This window comes from Saccopteryx bilineata, chromosome 2 (genome assembly GCF_036850765.1).
Source record: "Saccopteryx bilineata isolate mSacBil1 chromosome 2, mSacBil1_pri_phased_curated, whole genome shotgun sequence".
NCBI classification, from domain to species: domain Eukaryota; kingdom Metazoa; phylum Chordata; class Mammalia; order Chiroptera; family Emballonuridae; genus Saccopteryx; species Saccopteryx bilineata.
The window spans coordinates 119,366,507-119,389,673 of NC_089491.1; the positions used below are offsets into that span (position 1 = coordinate 119,366,507).

At 39.1% G+C, this 23,167-nt stretch overlaps 1 protein-coding gene across 4 annotated transcripts in view; it reads left to right on the forward strand.

The window, feature by feature from the left end:
* Positions 1-23,167, forward strand: part of CEP83 (centrosomal protein 83) — a 104,644-nt gene that overhangs the window by 15,858 nt on the left and 65,619 nt on the right. Inside the window, exon 2 of one of the 4 annotated variants that reach the window (XM_066257742.1) lies at positions 227-332. The exons of 2 other annotated variants lie outside the window; for them this stretch is intronic. In XM_066257742.1, the coding sequence (XP_066113839.1) occupies positions 286-332 (47 nt within the window). In that variant the 5' untranslated portion in view covers positions 227-285. Of the gene's footprint in view, positions 1-226; positions 429-23,167 lie in introns of those variants that run through there. One more of the 4 variants, XM_066257741.1, reaches the window with a different exon arrangement.

Consider the following 23,167-nt stretch of genomic DNA (forward strand, 5'->3'; position numbering starts at 1 on the left):
GCAGTTTAATTTTTCCGGTGGCGCAACACATTCCTTCCGTTTCTCCATTAAATTTCAGAGCCTTGCAATAAGAACACACTTCAGTCAGAGTGCCGATGAGAACATGTCTTCTCAAACTATAATCATCAGCTGGGTTGTACCAAATGCAAGGCGATAGTAATCGCATGATTGCTGAGCACAGAGTCGTGTTTGATGCTGATCTGCTGTTTCTCATTACATCTTTCAGCCACTCTCAGCCTGCTGGCGTTCGTTCTGTTGAGAACGAAGCAGATCTGAAGCTGGAGAATGCAGTCGCTGTGCTCGCAACCGTGCATCCTCAAGTCTGTCTGCACGTAAATGGATCATCATAAAATATTTTATATAGCGTGTTGCTTTTACATCCAACAGATGGCGCTGTTTTTTAAAAAACATGTTTTTACCTGTCACAGGTGTGACATTTATATCTATTATAATAGTAGGTATATAAAAAAGAGCGCATATTCGAATGCAACATTGCGTCAACATTTCAAAGCAATTGATGAAGAACTTTCGGAGATTTTAGATTTTGAACAAACGAACACTTACATTTTTATTTATATAGATAATGTCTTTTAAAGAACATGTTCTTAATTTTAATGAAGTCCAGTTTGTATTTTTTTTTTAATGGAATATGCTTTTGGTGTTGAATCAAAGAAATCTTTACTGAACCCTTGATCTACATGATTTTCCCATATATATATATATATATATATATATATATAAAAGTTTTGTGTTCATGTATACATTTTAGTTATTTTTGTGTGTGGTGTGAGGTACAGCGTGAAATTCATTTCTTTGCAAATGGATAGGCAATTGTCTCAGGACCATTTGTTGTATAGACTATCCTTCCATTGAACGGATGTGGCATTTTTTTCAAAAATTAATTAACTATATGTTTGGTTCTATTTCTGACCTCTACTCTCTTTTTAATGAATTTGTGTGTTTTGACACTTATTGCCACACAATTTTTATTGCTGTAATATTTTACTAAGTCATGAGATCAGGTAACACAAGTTCTTTAACTTTTAGGTCCTTTGTGTTTCCAAATATATTTTAGAATCAGCTTGTTAATTTCTATAAAAATATCTGCTGGGATTTCAAATGACATTGGGAGAAATAAACATAAAAATATTGAATAATTTTGATTCATGAATATGGTATATCTTTGCTATTAAACACCCTTTAAAAAAAATAACCTCTTTTACTATATTGACTACATTATAATGTAAGCACTATGAAGGCAGGGATCTAATTCTGTCTTCTACTTTTACCTGGCCATTGGGATGTACTCAGTAATATTTATTGAATGATATATGCAGAAGATCCCTGCAAATATTTGTGCATATCTCTGATCTTAGGATTTATTCCTACATAATAAATTACTAGCTCAAATAATATGTTTGTTTTTAAGGCTTTTGATGACCAGACTGTCTCTAAAATTGTTTTTTGAGGCAGAAATATCTTGATAGATAACTAGCAAAAGGCATGTATAATTGACTAGCAAACAGTATTTTTAGTGACATCCTTCCCCAATATTTTCCTGAAATTACCTTATAAGCCTGTGGGTAAGTAGGGTTTATATCACAGACATTTCTTGAGTCAGTTTTCTGTCATTAGGTTTACGGAAATTGGAGCTATAGAGATAACCAAGAACGTAAAAGATTGTAGTTTTTCCTTTGAGGAACTTAGAGTTTAGAAAGATAATTTACGTACTTATAAAGCACTACAAGGGGAAAATACAGATATGATAGAATATAGACTGAATACTCTGAGGCAAGCACAGGGAAGTCAGAAACTGGTGGAGGAAAAAGAAGCACAGAAGCTATTTTTTGTTTACTTTTAGAGTAATTATAAACTCTGAAAATAGCTTTATGATTGTTTAGACTGTAGGGTTTTAGGTTTGATTCTGATCTCGATTTGTGGATTAATTGAAAAGATTTAAGATGTTTCAGTTTGGCATAACTACATGAACAAAGTTGTGAAGTCAAGAAGAATAAGCAACCTATGTATGAGGAATTCAGTTGGCTCTAGTGCAGGGACCCTTTGGGGCAGCAAAATGAAATGTTTGCATTTGTATAGGGAGTTGGCTAATGCAGGGCTTTGAGTTTAGATTTGATCCAGTAAACAATGGGAAGGATTATAATAGGAGTTACAGTGACCAGTTATGGGAACTGTACAGAAAAGATTGCCCTGGTAGATGTTTGTAGACTATGTAAAGATGAGGGAAGAACAAAATCTGGGACACTAGAGAGTTCTCTTAAACCAGATGTAAAATATTTGAGATTGTATGCTAGGGGATGATGGCCTAGAAATGGAGAAGAGTTTTTAAAATAAATAGATGAAGAAAAGTCAGTAGGATTAATAGTTGATTACAAATAGGAACTGGGGATGATGCATGTGCTAAAAAATAAGAAGATAATGGTAACTGATCTTTTTTTTTAAGGAGTCAGGTAGAAAATTTGAAGCTAATTAGCATAATTCTTTTTTTAATTTTTTTAATTTTTTTTTTTTACAAAGACAGAGAGAGAGTCAGAGAGAGGGATAGACAGACAGGAACGGAGAGATGAGAAGCATCAATCATTAGTTTTCCGTTGAGTGTTGCAACACCTTAGTTGTTCATTGATTGCTTTCTCACATGTGCCTTGACCACGGGCCTTCAGCAGACCGAGTAACCCCTTTCTTGAGCCAGGGGTTGACCTTGGGCCCAAGCTGGTGAGCTTTTTGCTCAAGCCAGATGAGCTGCGCTCAAGCTGGCGACCTCGGGGTCTCGAACCTAGGTCCTCTGCATCCCAGTCCGACGCTCTATCCACTGCGCCACCACCTGGTCAGGCTTTTTTGTATTTTTCTGAAGCTGGAAACGGGGAGAGACAGTCAGACAGATTCCCGCATCCGCCCGACCGGGATCCACCCGGCACGCCCACCAGGGGGCGACGCTCTGCCCACCAGGGGGCGATGCTCTGCCCCTCCTGGGCGTTGCTCTGTTGCGACCAGAGCCACTCTAGCGCCTGGGGCAGAGGCCAAGGAGCCATCCCCAGCGCCTGGGCCATCTTTGCTCCAATGGAGCCTTGGCTGCGGGAGGGGAAGAGAGAGACAGAGAGGAAGGAGAGAGGGAGGGTTGAAGAAGCAGATGGGCGCTTCTCCTGTGTGCCCTGGCCGGGAATCGAACCCGGGACTTCTGCACGCCAGGCTGACGCTCTACCACTGAGCCAACCGGCCAGGGCTATAATTCTTATGTTGAGTTTCCTTTGTAGATGAGACTTGTGAGTGGAGTGGGAGTTATGAGCTGGGAGGGCTTAGGAAAGTAGGTGTAAATCTATTATTCAGATGTAATAAATGAAGCTGTGAGAGAGGCAACTTGACTTTTCTTATAGAGGTAAATAGAGCAGCAGACTGGAGATTTCTCATGGTGAGGGAGAAGGGGAAAAATTAAGGGACAGCCAGAAAGGTTGATGAGATGGAGTTGATTATGGTGTTACAGATGCTAAGGGAAAAGATAATTTTAATTCATAAGGTGATTGTAAAGCCAGTAGCCATGGCCACCATCACAGCCGCCTGGCCCATGCAGGTTTGCATTGGATTCGGACAGATGGTAATGAAACAGCGTATCCAAGAACTGGTGGGCCATTAGCTTTAATCCTAGCTTGCACCCGGCAGGCAAGAAATACACACAGTGGGAAAACACTTCCCATTCCATTCAGGGCTCCCAAAGTCACTGACTTATCCGAGTTTCCTAGAATCAAAGGTTTCTAGCTCACCAGCCTTATTTACCTCTGTTCCCCATCTCCTTCTCTCTGCACAAACTCTGCACTAACTGGCTTCTCTTTCAGCACTCCGCCGTCTTGGCTGCTTCTCCTCTCCTCCACGTGGCCTTTCTCTGCTCTCCTCTAATGCTAATCTCAGGAACCAAGAGAGAGCAAGCTCCCGTTCTGCCCCATTTTATAGTGTAGAAATCAAAACCTTTAATCCAGTATACAAACAAGGAAATCTCTGATACAAAGTCACTTAGGGTGGGAAAGGCTTAGTCTTAAAACTTAGCCTTAGGGCAGGGGTCCCCAAACTTTTTACAGAGGGGGCCAGTTCACTGTCCCTCAGACCGTTGGAGGGCCGGACTATAAAAAAAAACTATGAACAAATCCCTATGCACACTGCACATATCTTATTTTAAAGTAAAAAACCAAAATGGGAACAAATACAGTATTTAAAATAAAGAACAAGTAAATTTAAATCAACAAACTGACCAGTATTTCATTGGGAACTATGGGCCTGCTTTTGGCTAATGAGATGGTCAATGTCTGGTTCCATATTTGTCACAGCTAGCCATATCAAGTGATATGATGCGCTTCCAGAGCCGTGAGGCGTGCGTCCTGCGTCACCGGAAGTAGTACTGTACGTGAGTGACGCTGTGCTTTGCAGTGCCGCCACATACAGTGCTCCTCCCACTGACCACCAATGAAAGAGGTGCCCCTTCCAGAAGTGCGGCGGGGGCCGGATAAATGGCTTCAGGGGGCCGCATGTGGCCTGCGGGCCGTAGTTTGGGGACCCCTGCCTTAGGATATAATGACCCTGCCTGCTTACAGCCTGCCCCTCACACCCAATGCAAGCTATAAGCAAGCAAACCTATATATCATATTTACAAACTTATTTGACCAACAGTGATTGTATGCAAACCCCATCATTAACTTTTCTTTGTGTGTACATGAACTGTAACCAACACTTTCTTTGTTGGTTTCAATTACCAACAAATGGCAGTTGCAAATTAATCTCTTAGTTATTAGATTAATCAGGCTTGAAATATATATTTAAAGTGGTTTAGGTTGCCCACCCATCCAAAAGTAGAGCATTCCTGTGAAACCTTTTGTAAGCTGAAATGGTGTAAAGTGAAGAAGGAATCACCTTAGAATACATCGTGCTAATGGATGCACAAACTAAATCCAGATAAAGCACACATCTATGGTTCGAAACTGGCAACTTGATGCCGAGATGCTGTTGGTCAAATAATTTTTTAAATATGATATATGTTTGCTCGCTTATAGTTTGCATTGCGTGTAAGGGACAGGCTATAAGCAGGCAGGGTGGTTGTAGCCTAAGGCTTAAAGACCAAGCTTTTCCCCACACCCTTGACTGATTGCATGATGTGGGTAGTGCACTCTCATGAGGAATCCCATTATGCCTCAGATAAGTGACTTTGTATCAGAGACTTCCTTGTTTGTATATTGGATTAAAGGTTTTGATTTCTACACTATAAAGTGGGGCAGACCAGGAGCTTGCTTTCTCTGTTCCTGAGATTAGCATTAGAGAGGAGAACAGAGAGAGGAGAGCAGATAAAGGACACATGGAGGAGAGGAGAAGCAGCCAAGATGGCAGAATGCTGAAGAAGAAGCCAGTTTGTGCAGAGAGAAGGAGATGGGGAACAGAGGTGAATAAGGCTAGTGAGCTAGAAACCTTTGATTCTAGGAAACTTGGATAAGTCAGTAGCTTTGTAAGCACTGAATGAGTGGGTTTTGGAGCCCAGTGTGTGTTTTTACTTGCCTGCTGGGTGCAAGCTAGGATTAAAGCTAATGGCCCACCAGTTCTTGGCTCCATTGTTTCATTACCATCTGTCCGAATCTAATGCGAACCTGCATGGACCACATGGCTGTGGTACTGGCCGTGGCTACTGGCTTTACAGATTCTGAGTGTAGTTCTTGGCGAAGGAGCTTGGCGATGCCTCTCTTGCTTCTTGGGGTGCTTGCTGCCTCTGTAACTGGTTCACTGCAAAACAAACGCTGATGCTGTTTTCACTTTTGCCTCTTTTCCATAAAAGCAAAAATCCTCTTCAGATTTTTTTGGTTGATGAAAACAAGTACTAATGTAGGCCTTTTGTAAAAGCAAAGTGGCTGAAGCTTTCGAAAAGTTGTTGTAAAGTACTGTACCTTAACTTAATTCATGGGTTACATAGACACACCAAGTCCAAATGAATTTTTAAGTGGTTTATAAATTGGCCCACTAGCTACACGGGGCACAATCCCAAATCATGTAGAAAGTCTTTACCATTCTGTGGCTGATTTTATAGACCAAATCATATACCTGGTTGGGCTGGGTAAGGAGGGGCTCATGATCCCTTTGGCTAGAAGTATGTGTTATTCTCATGACTTGAGAGTGAGTCGAGTATAGGAATTCTTGACTAAGATTTTTAGATAAATTCTATCTTCTTTGCTCTGTGTAGCGAGTGGCTCCAGGCACCTTTTTAGAGAATTCTAGGAATTAGCTGAACTACAGTTGTCCTTGTAAGCCAGGAAGCTCCTGTATTCTTCTCTTTCCATTCTCTACAGAAAGGAGGGGGTAAGAAGTCTGACTTTTCCTCTTTAAAATGACGTTGCTGATACTAAGTTTTACGGTTCCTTGGTACCTGTAAAGCCAGTAGCCACCATCATGGCCATTCACATGCAGTTTCGCATTGGATTAGGACAGACGGTAATGAAACAATGGAGCCAAGAACTGGTGGGCCATCATCTTTAATCCTAGCTTGTACCCGACGGGCAAGTAAAAACATGCACTGGGCTCCAAAACCCACTTATTCAGCGCTCACAAAGCCACTGACTTATCCGATTTTCCTAGAATCAAAGGTCTCTAGCTCATCAGTCTCATTCACCTCTGTTCCTCATCTCCTTTCTGCACAAACTGGCTTCTCCTACAACACTCTGCCATCTTGGCTGCTTCTTCTGACCTCCTCCACGTGGCCTTTCTCTGCTCTCCTCTCTGATGTTAATCACAGGAATTGAGAGAGCAAGCTCCTGGTCTGCCCCACTTTACAGTGCAGAAATCAAAACCTTTAATCCAATATACAAAATAAGGAAGTCTCTAATACAAAGTCACTTATCTGAGACATGATGGGATTGCACCACCCTACATCAAAAAGGGTGGGAAAGGCTTAGTCCTAAAACCAAGTCCCAGGCTACAAGGATCCTGCCTGCCCACAGCTCGCCCCCAACACACATTAATATCACCTGGGTGATGGGCATCCACGTGGGCAGTGCCGTCTTTAACAAAGTGAGCGTAATATATTTTATCTGCCCAACAATACCTTATCACAAAGTAGAGGATACCTGCATTATCTATTGTTTAATTGGTAAGAAAGGAGTAATGACATCAATTACTATGATAGTTTATAAACCATGTGTTGATATTCTCCTGGGAAGGGATTGCCAACGTTATAAATTTTTCCTCAGATTACAAAAGTAGTTTCTTTTTGAATCATTTAAAAAAATTGTAATTTTAGCTCAAATGAATGAAATAGTGTGCTTTATATTTACAGTTGGTAAGGTACTTTTGCCTATTATGGTGACTTTTTAAAGTGTGATTTTTTTATCTTTAATTTTCCAAATGGGTTGTTGTACATGTTCATACCACCTCAACACTGTCTGTAGTTTTGTTCTTTCCTATTTGCTAAACCAGATTTATTATATCTCTGTGGTAAAAATATTTTTCAAGGTAAATTATAATTTAAAAAGCCTTACCACAAGGTGTCATTGTAACCTAAAAAAGAAGTTCCATGTAAACACATGCAACTCTAATTTTTACATTTTCTGTATTTTAAGTCCATTTTTTGTTTTATATTTTTCATATTTATATAGTTGTCTTAAGATATATTGTGTATCTCTTGCATTAAAGGAAAAATAAAATAGCTCATGTTTTTGAGTACTCATATTTTTGCAAAAACATAAGCTTTTCCATCCACAAATTTCTTAAGAGTGTGTTACTATAGAGATGATTGTGTGAAGGAAAGAATGAGGAGAAGTAACAACAGCAGGTGTACGTCTAAAGGTACAAAAAATACTTTCTTCACATCTTTGTTCCTGACTGAACAGCTTTAGTGTTTACCGCTTTGCTGATCACATTCCTATGGAAGAAAGGTAGATATTTAGAGTGTTTTATTGAAGTAGCATTTGCATTTACCAAGATACTTTTTGCAAAGATCTCTTGGGTCTTTGTTTATATGGAGGATTAATATTTGAAGTAATTGTAATCTTTCAGACAGCCTTCCTTCTACTTTAACTGGATTCTGTTTCACTTTTTAAAAACTGTCCTGATTTCCTGGTTGGTATTTTAAGTAGTGATGACATTAAAATAGTTTTTATATTTTTTGAGGGATAGAGGTGTTAATATTTAACTAATAACTCCCATTACTTTTGCCTCCAAATTCATTTCAAGACTATTTTTTTTCGACTACCTGCTCCCACTATTTTTTTAAAAAAATATTTTATTTATTGTGTTTTAGAGAGAGGGGAGAGAGAGAGAGAGAGAGAGAAGGGGGAGGAGCAGGAAGCATCAACTCCCATATGTGTCTTGACCAGGCAAGCCCAGGGTTTCGAACCAGCAACCTCAGTGTTCCAGGTCGACGCTTTATCCCACTGCGCCACCACAGGTCAGGTCTGCTCCCACTATTTTAATTCAGGCCCTCATCATTGCTTTCCTGGACTTTTAATCTCTTTTTCTCTATTCTTGAGTTCTTTCCTCTTTCTCACTTGCCCACTGTCCTCTCACCTCCCCAAGCTATTCTCTGTACCTTGGATAACCTAGTTATTTTTTTTTCTTTTCTTTTTTAATATTTTATTTATTGATTTTTAGAGAGAGGGGAGAGAGAGAGAGAAAGGGGAAGAGCAGGAAGCATCAACTCCCATATGTGCCTTGACCAGGCAAGCCCAGGGTTTCGAACCGGCAACCTCAGTGTTCCAGGTTGATGCTTTATCCCACTGCGCCACCACAGGTCAGGCCTAACCTAGTTATTTTTCTGAAGTACAAATCTACTCATAAGCTTAAAGTCTTTTATTGGTTCTTCTAGTCCCTAAAATAAACTCCAGTGTTCTGCATACTGCCTTTAAGGCCCTGCCCTACCTCTCCAGGCTGATCTACTACCCTCGCCCACTCCCTACACACAGTGTTCTTTTATTTTCATGCCTTTGTACTTGATGTTTCTTCCTTGTATTCATTTCTTTGGATTACCTTCTTTTGTAGTCTTCCCTGACAGCTTCTCTAGCAGAATTAGTCCTCTGTCCTCTCTGCACCCATATTATTTTTAAGTATATTACAATGCTTTATAGTGATAAAACTTTCTGAATTTATTTATCATTTTGAATACATAGTCTATACACATGGTAAAAAAATTTGAAGTATGAAAAGAATTTAATAGTAAATTTTTGCCTGACTTATGGTGGCACAGCGGATAGAGTGTTGACCAGCAGATAGAGAGGTCCCAGGTTTGAAACCTCAAGGTCGCCAGCTTGAGCACTTGAACATGGGGTCACTGGCTTGAGTGCAGGATCATCAACATGATCCTAAGGCCACTGGCTTGAGCCAAAGGTTGCTGGCTTGTAGCCCAAGGTCACTGCCTTAGCTTGACTGGTCCAATGGTCGGCAAACTCATTAGTCAACAGAGCCAAATATCAACAGTACAACGATTGAAATTTCTTTTGAGAGCCAAACTTTTTAAATTTAAACTATATAGGTAGGTACATTGTTATTAATTTAATTAGGGTACTCCTAAGCTGGCCTTTGCTAAACACTCAAAGGGCCAAAGAGCCACATGTGGCTCGCAAGCTGTGGTTTGCTGACCAAGGCCCTGGTCAAAGCACATATGAGAAACAATCAATGAACAACTAAATGAAGCAACTATGAGTTGATGCTTTTCACACACTCTCCTCTGTCTCTCTCATTCTCTCAAAAAAAAAACACAAAAAAACCCTCCGAATTCATTCTCCTTTACTATGTGCATCTCTTATTGCAACCATTCTCTCCTCCCCAAAAAAACACAGAACAGTAATTTTCTCTGATTCTTGTTCAGTCATCAGTTGTTGGTTAACATGTATGTTTTACTGACCACTGTGAACTCCTTGAGGGCAAGGGTTTTCTTTTATTTATTTCTGTATTCCTGTACCCAACAGAAACATGTCCAAAGTGTTCTGAAAATGGGCAGTCTCTTCCTTGGTCAGAAGTCTGTGTGACGTGGTGGCTGGCGTGTTTCTGTATCTTCTTCAAAGTCCTCTTAGTGATATAAGTGGACCACTCAGTAAATATGGTATATAGCTCTGCAAAAATACTTATTAATTGCTTTTAAAAAAGATATATGGTTTTTTTTGTTGTTGTTTTTAAAATTTTCTGAAGCTGGAAATAGGGAGAGACAGTCAGACAGACTCCCGCATGCTCTCGACCGGGATCCACCCGGCACGCCCACCAGGGGCGATGCTCTGCCCCTCCGGGGTGTCGCTCTGCCGCGACCTGAGCCACTCTAGCGCCTGGGGCAGAGGCCAAGGAGCCATCCCCAGCGCCCGGGCCATCTTTGTTCCAATGGAGCCTTGGCTGCGGGAGGGGAAGAGAGACAGAGAGGAAGGGGGGGGGGTGGAGAAGCAAATGGGCGCTTCTCCTATGTGCCCTGGCCGGGAATCGAACCTGGGTCCCCTGCATGCCAGGCCAACGCTCTACCGCTGAGCCAACCGGCCAGGGCCAGATATATGGTTTTAAAATTAATTTGTATGTCTTGAGGATAACTTTTATTTATTTCCCTCTTCTGGCTCTGAAAATTTTATACTTGCTTTCTGGCAGATTCTCAAAAATGAAAAAAAGAATACTTATGTTAACTACAGTAAATATCAGGTGAACTCTTACCAAATTTTTGAGATTTAACTTTTCTTTTTTTCTTTTTTTTTTTTCTTTTTTTTTTTTTCATTTTTTCATTTTTCTGAAGCTGGAAACGGGGAGAGACAGTCAGACAGACTCCCGCATGCGCCCGACCGGGATCCACCCGGCACGCCCACCAGGGGCAATGCTCTGCCCACCAGGGGGCGATGCTCTGCCCATCCTGGGCGTCGCCATGTTGCGACCAGAGCCACTCTAGCGCCTGAGGCAGAGGCCACAGAGCCATCCCCAGCGCCTGGGCCATCTCTGCTCCAATGGAGCCTTGGCTGCGGGAGGGGAAGAGAGAGACAGAGAGGAAGGCACGGTGGAGGGGTGGAGAAGCAAATGGGCGCTTCTCCTATGTGCCCTGGCCGGGAATCGAACCCGGGTCCTCCGCACGCTAGGCCGACGGAGATTTAACTTTTCTGATTAAGACATCATGGCAATAAAATTAAATTAGAATTTATTTAAAATACAAAGTTTCCAGAATATGTTGTTAGATTAAGCGTCAGCCTTCATTTTGTTATAGAAGCCTTTTCTATTTTAGAAGTATGGGGCTGTGAGCAAAGAAGATTCTACAGTTTACACAAAGGTATTGCTCATAAATCTTTTGGAAAGTCTCTATGTTATGTGTAATAGAGCCTACACTAAGAAACATTACAGCGAATTTGATGTATGGTTTGAGCGGGAGTCATCTTTGTTGTTCCGATCACAACTTTTCAGATACTTTTATAACTTATTTCTAAGCATTTGAGGTTGACTGGTTTACTATATCCTACTTTCCAGATTTTTTTTTGTGTGAATTAAGCTGTGTGGAGGCAGACAGTGCAATTATAAAAATATAATAACATTGTAATTTAGAGTGCTTAGTGGTTGGTTGCTACCGACTTTAATACATATCTTCTTCCCTTCCTCTCCTTGCCCTCCTGTTTCTTTCTAAAGGACAATTACGGGGCCTTACCAGGGATTTGAAGAGTCTGCTCCCAGCTGCACTTCAGGTTCAGCAAAGTGTCAAATTGTGGCTTTTTTTTTGTATACAATACACCCTGGCTGGCCATCCAAAGGCTATTTGGGTGACTAGTATAGGATTCTCTCTGGATATTAAAGAATTCATTTCTAATGTTTGTTTATAAGTGAAAATGCCTGATGTAGGTTCCCCTTAGACATTTAATGTTGTTTTTAAAAATAACATTCACATTGGGGGGACATGTAGTATTTAAAACATTGTTTTGAAATGTTCAAAGGCATAGCTTGTGCTTTTTAATGGAATGTGTTTTGGAAGCTTTCCATGAGTCTCAGCAGCTGTTCTTTTAGAATATATCTGATTACCATTTTTAGGGACAGACATGGTGCCACTGCTTAAGAAATACAGTTTCTGTGCAAAAGAAAATGTCCTTTGAAGGTCTATGGAACTGGGACTGGTCAAAAGAAGTAGTAGGAAGGACATGTGAATATGGTTATGTGATAGTGTTAGTTGCAAAGAGAGGAACGTGAGGTATTTGGAGAAAGGTTGTGATGAGTCTTTTAAAAACTTCCTTTCACAGAGACTAGTCATCTATTGATAATAGTGCTCACTGATTAACAGGCTGACCAAACTAATGTTTCACCTTTAAAAAATAATACTGTTTGAAGTGTGTACTTTTTAAAATTTCACATTATGAATTTCTTTATTTGGTCAACTCTTCACAATAGGAATTGTTTCTTTTATTATATAGTTTGTGTGCCTAATACATACTTAGATGTTCTGTAAGTAATTGATACTCGTATATTAACTAATTGAAATCAGATCATAGTAGGAATTTAAAATTGTGAAAGAAATTTTGGTTTTGGGTAAAATTCTTTATGAAAATTGGGCTGAAGAGAAAGTGAGTGTATTAGTTACCCAGGACTACTGTAACAAATTATGCATACTAAAATACTAACATAATTAAATTTATTTAGTGGCTAAAATAACAGAAATTTATTTACTCCCAGTTTGAAGAGGGCTGCAGTCTTGCCAAAGGCTCCAGGGAGAATCCTTTCCTTGCTTCTTCTGCCCACTTGTGGCTCTAGCCATTCCTTAGCTTGTGGTCACATCCATCTGATCTCTGCCTTCTTGATCACAGCCTCCTTTACAGTTTCAAAACTCCATCTGCATCTCTCTTATAAAGATACATGTGATTGCATTTAGAGTCTACCCAGGATAAACTCCTCCTTTTAAGAGCCTTAACTCAATCACTTTTCGGGGGACCATATAACCTAATATTCATAGGTAACGGAGATTAGGAAGTGACATACATATTTTGGGGGAGCCAGCATTCAGCCCAGTACAGTCTAGAAGCCTCATTTACTGAATGTGGATGACAAAAGTGAGTTGTGTCTAAAGTAGCATTAGAATGGTGAACATATTCATTCGATATTTTTGAGCTAATATGTGCCTGTTTGTTTTTTGGTATTGGATTTATAAAGATGAATAAAACATGTTTCTTGCCCAGGAAGAATTTACACTGCATGCATTACATATACTAAAATACAAGGTAGTAGACAAAATAATTACCTATATGTTTGGGAGAGTCAGGAAGTACTTCATGAAGAAAGTGATGCATTCCTTGTTAGAGTTTTGAAGGCTGACTAGGAATTTACTAGATCAGAGTGTAGAGGGATGGAAAAGGCCTTCTGGGGCAGGAAATTTTTATTTGCAAAGACATGGAAGTGGAAAACAGCCATGTGTGCTCAGGAAGTTACCAGTAGTCAGTATATAGAGATAAAAATTCCATTTGTTTTCATTTCTAATATGCAAATAGTTTTCATATTTTACCTGTTGCAAAGTGAACATTCTTTACTGTTATCATTCTTAAATCAGTGATCTTTTAGATTAAAAAGATCTATGAAAGACCATTAAATACAAATTAAAACCACAATGAGATATTACTGTGTATTTCCTAGAATGCCTAAAAATAAAAAGACCTTGTTAAAGTCATTAAACAAGGAGGCCAGTAGTCTTGAGGTGGCTCTAATGCCCTGGTAGCCTACTAAGCAAAGCGAAGCCTAAGCCAGAACTAGTGCTCTCAAATCCAAGAAAATGAAATATAAGGACAGCCGATTATAGCCACCTAGGCTGTCCCAAATAAAGCAACTCCTTAAGCTAGAGCCAATCAAATGATTTCTTTGCTTCCACATCTTTTCTACTAGCGGCTCTTGGTGGAGTACTACTAACCACTTTGAATTCAGTGCTTCCTGATTGGAATTGATGTATGATAAAATAAACTTGAAAATTTTTAATTAAAAAAAAATTTTTTTTTAATTTAGAGAGAGAGGGACAGACAGACAGGAAGGGAAGGAGATGAGAAGCATTAACTCATAGTTGTGGCACTGTAGTTGTACACTGATTGCTTTCTCATATGTGCCTTGACTGGGGGGTCTTCAGCTGAGCCAGTGACCCCTTGCTCAATCCTGCACCTTGGGCTTCAAGCTGGTGAGCCTGCACTCAAGCTGGCAACCTTGGGGTTTTGAGCCTGCGTTTTCAGCATCCGAGGTTGACACTCTGCTCACTGTGCCACCACCTGATCAGGCAACTATTAAAAATTTTAATGTGCCTCAGTTTGTGTTTTAACAATTGACAACACCAAATGTTGGCACAGATATGGAGCAAACACATTTATATGTTGTTTGAAATGAAAAATAGTACAACCACTTTGAAAAAAGAGTTGTCAGGTTCTTCTCAAGTTAAACATATTCCATGATCCAGCAATTCCACTCATATATTACCCCCTCCACAAATACAAACATGTCCACAAAAAGCCTTATACGGGAATGTTTATAGCAGCTTATTTATAATAACGAATACTCTTAACCAAAAACAATCCAAATGCCCATCAATAAGAGTATAGATAAACAAAATATGGTATATTTAAATAATGGAATACTCTAGGCATCTTCCTTTGTGAACTCCTGGAATTGTATATTTAAAATTTGCACATTGCATTTTGTGTAAATTTTACCTTGAAAACAGAAACTGTAAACAAAGGAGAACTATTGAGAGAACTAGTCCTTTTTCTGAATATTACTGTGTATCTATGTGATGTCTGAAACTGCTGTAGCCTCACAACCATGAAGAGAATTAAACCAATAGTATGTATTGGCATAAGGATGAAAAAGACCAGGGTCTTTGATGATACTGAGCCTGGCTTTTGAATAAAAATTAAAAATTTTGAATTTTAAAATTTAAAATTCTGAATCTTTTTTTTAAAGATTGTGAATTGTAATATACATATAGAAAAGTACACAAACATTGTCCATCTGAGTGATTTACAAAGCAAAACTCTGTAACCACAACAAAGATTAAGAAGTAGAATACTGCCAGCTTCCTCAGGTAGCACCGATCTTGGTTTTCCTGTTAATCTTCTCTTTATAGTTTTATAACCTAAACTAACCTAAGCATGTCTTCTCTAACTACTATAGTTTTGCCTGATTTTAATTTTTTTCTGAACTTGTTGTGTTTGGAATTTAGTATATGTCTGGCTTCTTACTTTTGCACAATATGTTTTTGATATTCACCTATGTAGAGCGTATCTCTACCCTATTTTCATTGGCATATAGTACTAGTTCCATTAACTACATTTTGTTTCTTTAAGTATTAAGGGAAATTTGATTTATTTCTAGGTTTCCATTGGGCATAATACTCCTATGAACAGTATTATCTGAACAAATATCTTGGTGCACTTGTACTTATATTTTAGTCAGGTATATAAAGTAGAGGAATTGCTGAAGTCATAGTGTATATATTTCTTTAGTGCTTATTTTTTTCCTAAGTAGATATGCCAATTTATAACCAACCTCTTTGCTTCCCATCCTCTCAGAACTTGGTATGATCATTCATTCTTTTTGGTTTTCTAATTGTGGCTTTAATTTTACAAAGAATTCCTACACATTAGTACATAGTAAGACAAACAGTTAAATAGAAAATATGGGCATAAGATTCAAATGGACATTTCACAAAAGGGGATATCCAAATGGTTTGAAATAACGAAAGTACTCAGTCTTATTATTTATCAAGAAATTGCCTTTTGGGCATGTTTACTTATTTGTTTATCTTACCCTGAATTTTTGAATATATTCTCCTGTATTCTGACAACTTTGTTCTTTCGCTTTTCACATTTAGATCTTCAGCCCAACTAGAATTAATTTTAGTATGTGATGCAAAGTTGGGCCCAGATTTCTTTCTTTCCACAAGGTGATCTGGTTGTTCCAGCACTTTGTATTAAAGACTTTCTTGTTCTTACAATTCAGCTTGTCTTATAGGGTGGGTGTGTTTCTGGACCATATTCTGTTCTGTTGATCTCCATGTCTATAATTAAGTCAGTGTCATACTACCTTAATTACTGTAGATTTATAGTAAAGTTTTTCTGTTTCTTTTTTTCACACACACAAGAGAGGTGGGGGGACAGACGGACGGACAGACAGGAAGGGAGAGAGATGAGCAGCATCAACTCATAATTGTGATACTTTATAGTTCACTGATTGCTTTCTCATATGTGCCTTGTCTGGGGGGCTCCAGTTGAGCCAGTGACCCCTTGCGCAAGCCAACGACCTTGGGCTCAAGCCAGCAACCATGGGGTCATGCCTGTGATCCCAGGCTCAAGCCCACAGCCTCGTGCTCAATCCAGGGACTTTGGGGTTTTGAACCTGGGTCCTCAGCATCCCAGGTTGATGCTTTATCCACTGAGCCACCACCTGGTCAGACCTGTGCCCTTACGTTTTAAAAATGTCTTATAAAAAAGGCATGTAGTTTGGTTATGTTTTTCCTTTAAAATTTTTTTTGTATTTGAAGCATTAATCTGTATACTTTAATGTAATTACTGATGTTAGTATGATATAAATCTCCTGTATTGTTCTTTCCATTTTCTATTTGTCTTGTGCTCCAATTGCCCAGCTTGCCTTCTTTTAGTCTGAGTTCTCAGGGAAAGGGTGGTTGTCATAGGAGGAGGGAGTGATTTTTGTCCCCTAGGGTACATTTTCCAAAGTGGAGACCTTTTGTTTTTCACACTGGGGGCAGGGGGGAATGTTGCTGCTGGCATCAAATGGAGAGAGACTAGGAATGCTACTTAATGTCCTACACTGTATAGGCTAGCCCCCCTACAACAAAAACTATCTGGCCTAACATGTCAGAAGTGCAAAGATCCAGAAACCCTATTTTAGAGAGTTTGAATAATTTTAACTTTTCTTTTAGCATTTTTTGTTACCTTAGAGAAAGGTTTATTAGCAAGCAGTCAGTGTTCATTATGAACAATCATATAGTAAATATTTTAGGCTCTTCAGGCCATGTATGGTTTCGGTTACATATAATTTCCTTACTCTTTCCTTTCTTCTTTCGTTTTTTAGATTTATGTCAAAACTTGAGCAGAAAGTACAGAGGGTTCCCATCTTTATATACCCCTTTGCCTCACCCCACACATATGCAGCCTCTTCCATTGTTAATATCCTGCATCTTGTAGCACATTTGTTACAATGATGAACCTATTGACACATCATCATCACCCATAGTGTGCGGTTACATAAGGGCTCATTCGTGGTGTTCTATATTCTGTGGGGTTTGACAAATGTATGTTGCCTTGTGTTTTATAGTTATAGTATCTTACAGAATAATTTCACTGCTCTAAAAATCTTCTGTGCTGTGTATGGTTTATCCCTTCTTTCCCAGTCTAACCCTTGGTAACCACTGATATTTTTAATGTCTCCATGGTTTTGCTGTTTCCAGAAATTTAAATAGCTGGTATACTACTACAGTGTGTATCCTTTTCGTACTGGCTTCTTTTACTCAGTGATATGCATTTAAGGTTTCTTTGTATCTCTTTATGCCTCAATAGCTGATTTCTTTTTAGGTTTGAATAATATTCTATTGTCTGGATGCACCGCAGTTTATCCATTTACCTACTGAGGAACAAACTGGTAATTTCCAAGTTTTGGCAATTATGAATAAAGCTGCTAGAAACTTATGTGTGCAGGTTTTTGTGTGGATGTAAGTTTTCAACTCATTTGGCTAAATACCAATATTTAGGTGTTATAGATTCTCACTTTCATTTGGTGTTATCAGTGTTTGAGATTTGGACCATTCTTGTAGGTATGGAGTGGTATCTCATTGTTTTAATTTGCAGTTCCTTTATGACGTATGTGGAACATATTATAATAAACTAATTTGCCTTTTATATATCTTCTTTGGCCCATTTTTAAAAATTGTGTTGTTTTATTATTGTTGAGTTTGAGTTCTTTATATATTTTGGAAAACAGTCTTTTATCAGATATGTCTTTTCCAAATATTTTCTTCCAGTTTATGGTTTTTCTTCTTTTTTTTCTTTCTTTTTGAAGCTGGAAACGGGGAGAGACAGTCAGACAGACTCCCGCATGCGCCCAACCGGGATCCACCCGGCATGCCCACCAGGGGCAACGCTCTGCCCACCAGGGGGCGATGCTCTGCCCCTCCGGGGCGTCGCTCCTTTGCGACCAGAGCCACTCCAGTGCCTGGGGCAGAGTCCAAGGAGCCATCCCCAGCACCCAGGCCATCCCCGCTCCAATGGAGCCTCGGCTGCAGGAGGGGAAGAGAGAGACAGAGAGGAAGGAGGGGGGGATGGAGAAGCAAATGGGCGCTTCTCCTATGTGCCCTGGCCGGGAATTGAACCCGGGACCACCGCATTCCAGGCCGACACTCTACCGCTGAGCCAACCGGCCAGGGTCCTTCTTAATTTCTTAAAGGCAGAAAGGTTTTTCTTTTTTCTTTTTCTTTTTTTAAATTTGTTGATTTGAGAGAGGCAGAGACAGAAACTAAAACAGAAACATAAATATCTGTATGTGCCCTAACTGGGAATCAAACTGGCAACCTCTGCGTATCAGGACAACGCCCTAACCAACCGAGCTATCCGGCTAGGGCAGAAGTTCTTAATTATAGTGAAGTCTATCTTACTGATTATTTCTTCCATAGCTCTCGCCTTTTATATCTAAAAAACTATTGTCATTCTAAAGCTTGTCTAAATTTTCTTCTGTGTTCTCTTCTAGGAGTTTGATAGTTTTGCATTTTACATTTTGGTGTATGATTTGTTTTGTAGAATGTATAACTTCTGAGCCTAGATCTCTTTCTTTCTCTCTTCCCTTCCCTCCCCTCTCCTCCCCACCTCACCCCGTCCCTCTTCTCTCTCCCTCCCCTCCTCTTTTTTTGCATGTGCTCCTTTGTCAAAGATCAGTTAGTTCAGTGGTTCCCAATCCCTGGGCCGCGGACCAGTACCGGTCCGTGGGCCATTTGGTACTGGTCCACAGAGAAAGAATAAATAACTTACATTATTTCTGTTTTATTTATATTTAAGTCTGAACGTTGTTTTATTTTTTAAAAATGACCAGATTCCCTCTGTTACATCTATCTAAGACTCACTCTTGACGCTTGTCTCGTAAGTTCGACAATTATATTTAAAAATACCACAGATTTGGCCCTGGCCAGTTGGCTCAGTGGTAGAGCGTCAGCCTGGTGTGCAGGAGTCCCGGGTTCGATTCTCGGCCAGGGCACACAGGAGAAGCGCCCATCTGCTTCTCCACCCCTCCCCCTCTCCTTCCTCTCTGTCTCTTTCTTCCCCTCCTGCAGCCCAGCCGAGGCTCCATTGGAGCAAAGATGGCCCAGGTGCTGAGGATGGCTCTGTGGCCTCTGCCTCAGGCGCTAGAATGGCTCTGAGTGAATGCAACAGAGTGACGCCCCAGAGGGGCAGAGCATCGCCCCCTGGTGGGCATGCCGGGTGGATCCCGATTGGGCGCATGCAGGAGTCTGTCTGACTACCTCCCCGTTTCCAGCTTCGGAAAAATGAAAAAAAAATACAGTTTTTACGCCAGTTGCATAATTTTATTTTATGCATTTATCCGTCCCACCCTAAAGGCTGGTCCGTGAAAATATTTTCTGACATTAAACCGGTCCGTGGCTCAAAAAAGTTTGGGGACCACTGAGTTAGTTGACTGTGTTTGTGTTAGTATATTTCTGGACTATCTTTTCTGTTCAGTTGAGCTATTTATTCTTTTGCTAATACCACATTGTTTTATTTGCCATTATCTTACAGTAACTGTTGGAAGTCTGGTATTGTCAATCCTCTGACTTTGTTCTTCAGTATTGTGTTGGTTATTCTGGGTCTTTTGCCTCTTCATATAAACGTTAGAATCAGTTTGTCGATAATATTCACCAAACAACTTATTGAGATTGTATTGAATTTATAGATTAAGTTGGGAGGAACTGACATCTTGTCAATATTGAGTCTTCCTATTCATGAACATAGAATATTTTCCCCTTTATTTAGTCCCTATTTGATTTCTTTAATCCGAGTTTTATAATTTTTCTCATCTAAATCTTGTACATATTTTGTTGGATTTGTACCAGTTTCATATTGAGGTTAGTGTTAATGTAAATGGTTGGTATTGTTTTAAATTTCAAATTCTATTTGTTCATTGCCAATACTGTATATAGGAAAGTGATTTATTTATTTTTATTTTTTTGTATTAACTTTGTATCCTGAAACCTTGCTATAATTGCTCATTAGTTTTAGGAGCTTTTTATTATTATTATTCTTTTTGGATCTTCTCACAGACAGTCATTTAGTCTGCAGACAATGACAGTTTTATTTTTTTCTTTCCTTATGTCTTTTGTTTCCTATTCTTACTGCATTGTCTTTCATCCAGTGTGGTAAAAAGGAGTGGTGAGAGGTGACCTCCTTACTTGTTCTTGATCTATTCAATATTAAGTATGATGTTAGCTGTAGATATTTTGTAGCAGTTATTTTTATGAAGTTAAGGAAGGTTCCCCTCTATATCTAATTGGTTGAGAATTTTTATCATGAATGGGTGTGGATTTTGTCAAATGATTTTCCTACATCTACTGATATGATCATGTGATTTTTCTGCTTTAGTCTATTGATGTAATGGGTTACAGTCAATAATTTTTTATAGTTTCTAATTCTCTCAAAAATTCTCAACCTTATTTTCTATTGCCTTGTACACAAAAATAACTTAAAAATTTCTCTTAAATCATTGTCTGACAACTTTAATATTGAGACCCTCTTTATTGTTACATGTGGCCTTAATTCATCCTGCTTTATCATCCTGTGGACTTTTTTATTATGTAACTTTTTATTTGTAAAATTGTTTTTTAAAGCAATTTGAGACTTAATCTAATATCTTGCTTCTGAATTACTGTTATTCCTAAAGCAGCCTATAATGTATCTATTTTTTTTTCCGTCCATAGTAGGCTTTATCCAAATTACCCAGTCCTCCATTAGCTGAAATAGAAGACTATCTTCAGATTTTTTGGATAAGAAATACATGTATAAGTATATATATTTTTTACAGCATGTGAGGTAATTGAGTTGGGGTTTTCTCTTTTCAGCTAAAAGCCTCCTCCTATAATTAGTAGAAATGGAAGTTCTTTCTCTGTAAGCTTGAATATAGAATCGTGGGATGACTTTTGAAGGTCAAGAGAAGAAAGAAGAAATTATGTTTTATGAGACCTTTTCTATGTATGACACAAGATCTGTGTGGAGGACTAGAATAATTAGATTTTTCAAGATTATTTATAAATTGATTACTACTAAACTGGAGAACTGAATGTGTTCTCTGTGCAAAATACTAAAAAATACAGTATCTTGAAATTATTCTGACCTTGATAAGACTTGCAAAAATAGGCAGATAATTTTCTGTGATTCTTAAATATTTCTAGAGGGGAAAATTCTGGAAAAGGCTAGCAAATGCATTCCAGCAGCTTATAACTTTAAGTTTGTGTCAAGAAATATTTTTCAATATGTAATCTAACTGTTGCATTTAAGCCTATTCATATCAAGTATTACAGAAATAGAAAATAGTTAGTGATTATACTTCATAATATAGTCTATTTGCATTAGGCTGGATTCATAAACCAAGACAAAAGCTGCATGAACAAAGGCATGATGTGCCTGTTTGTTCAGGGGATAGCTGGAGTAGGATATTTTTGGCAGATGGTAGGAAATGAGACTAATCAAGGTAGATTGGAACTGATTGTGGAGGGCCTTGAAATGCTGGAGTGTTTTGACTTTGTCTTGTATATAGGAAATTTTGAATGTTGCTCTGGCTGGTTGGCTCAGCGGCTAGAGCATTGACTAGGCCTGTGGAAGCCCCAGATTCAATTCCCGGTCAGTACACACTGGAGAGGTGACCATCTATTTCTTCTCCTGCCCCGTTCTCCCTCCCTCCCTCTCTCTCTCTCTCTCTCTCTCTCTCTCTCTCCCCCTCTCTCTCTCCCTCTCTCCCTCTCTCTCTCCCTCTCTCTCTCCCTCTCTCCCTCTCTCCCTCTCTCCCTCTCTCCCTCTTTCCCTCTTCCTCTTCCTCTTCCACAGCATGGCTTGATTGATTCGAGCACAGTGGCTCCAGGTGCTGAGGATGGCTCCATTGAACCTCTGCCTCATGCGAAAATTAGCCACTTTGCTAGGGCCCCAGGTGGGCAGAGCATCAGCCCCAGACTGGGGTTGCTGGGTGGATCCTGGTCAGGGATACACAGGAGTCTATCTCTGTATCTCCCCTATTCTCACTAAGAAAAAAAAAGAAAGAAAAATTTAATATTAGTCTAGCAGTGGGGTAGACCACAGTGAGAAACTATTGGAAGCAGAGATAACATAAAGTGCTAATAATAATGGATTAAGTTATAGGATAATAAGAGCCTGACTTTTTTGTGGTTAAGTAGGAATGGAGAGAATGAAATGCATTTTAAAGTATTTGGTGTTTATATATATGATGTTGAGAGAGAGACCAGATAAGACTTTGGGGGTGTTAAATATGGATAAATGATAGCATTATATACTAGTATCAATACCAGAAGCTGGAAAGTCAGGTTAAAGGAAGATTGAAAGCAAAGATGATGAACTTGTTTTAAGATAATTTGAATATAGGATGAGAGTAGAATTGTTCATTATCTGAAAAGTTCTTTTGTAATTATTAAATTAACAATAAAATGATGAAAGTACAAGGAACAAGTTATCCTATGGGGGAGAGTCCTCCTTTATTATTTCTCCAGAAATTACCACTATTATCAGCTTGGTGTAAATTATTTGACCAAGTTATATAAGTATATATGTGTGTTTATCTGTCATTCATAGTCTTTATTCTGCTGTGGGGGCAGTGGGGACAGATGTAACATTCTTTTTAGTGCACTGTATGGACTTACCTTTGTTTATGGAAGTTTAGGTTGCTTCTGATTTTTCTTTTTTAAATTAAAAACAATGTTGCAAAGAAATTTTTTATGTTACTATTTTTTGGTACTCATCCAGTTGCTTTCATGGAATAAATTACTAGAATTGGCCAGGTGTAAGTAGATTTATCATTTTGATACAGGTAACCTTCAAAAAGGTTAGTTGATTTTTTTTGTGTGAGTGTATGCAAATTTAATTGTTAATTTGTATGTGTGTATGTAATGAGGGGAGTATATCATGTGCTTGGGTGTAGTGCCTCCTGGTGATGTGTAATAGTGTATTCT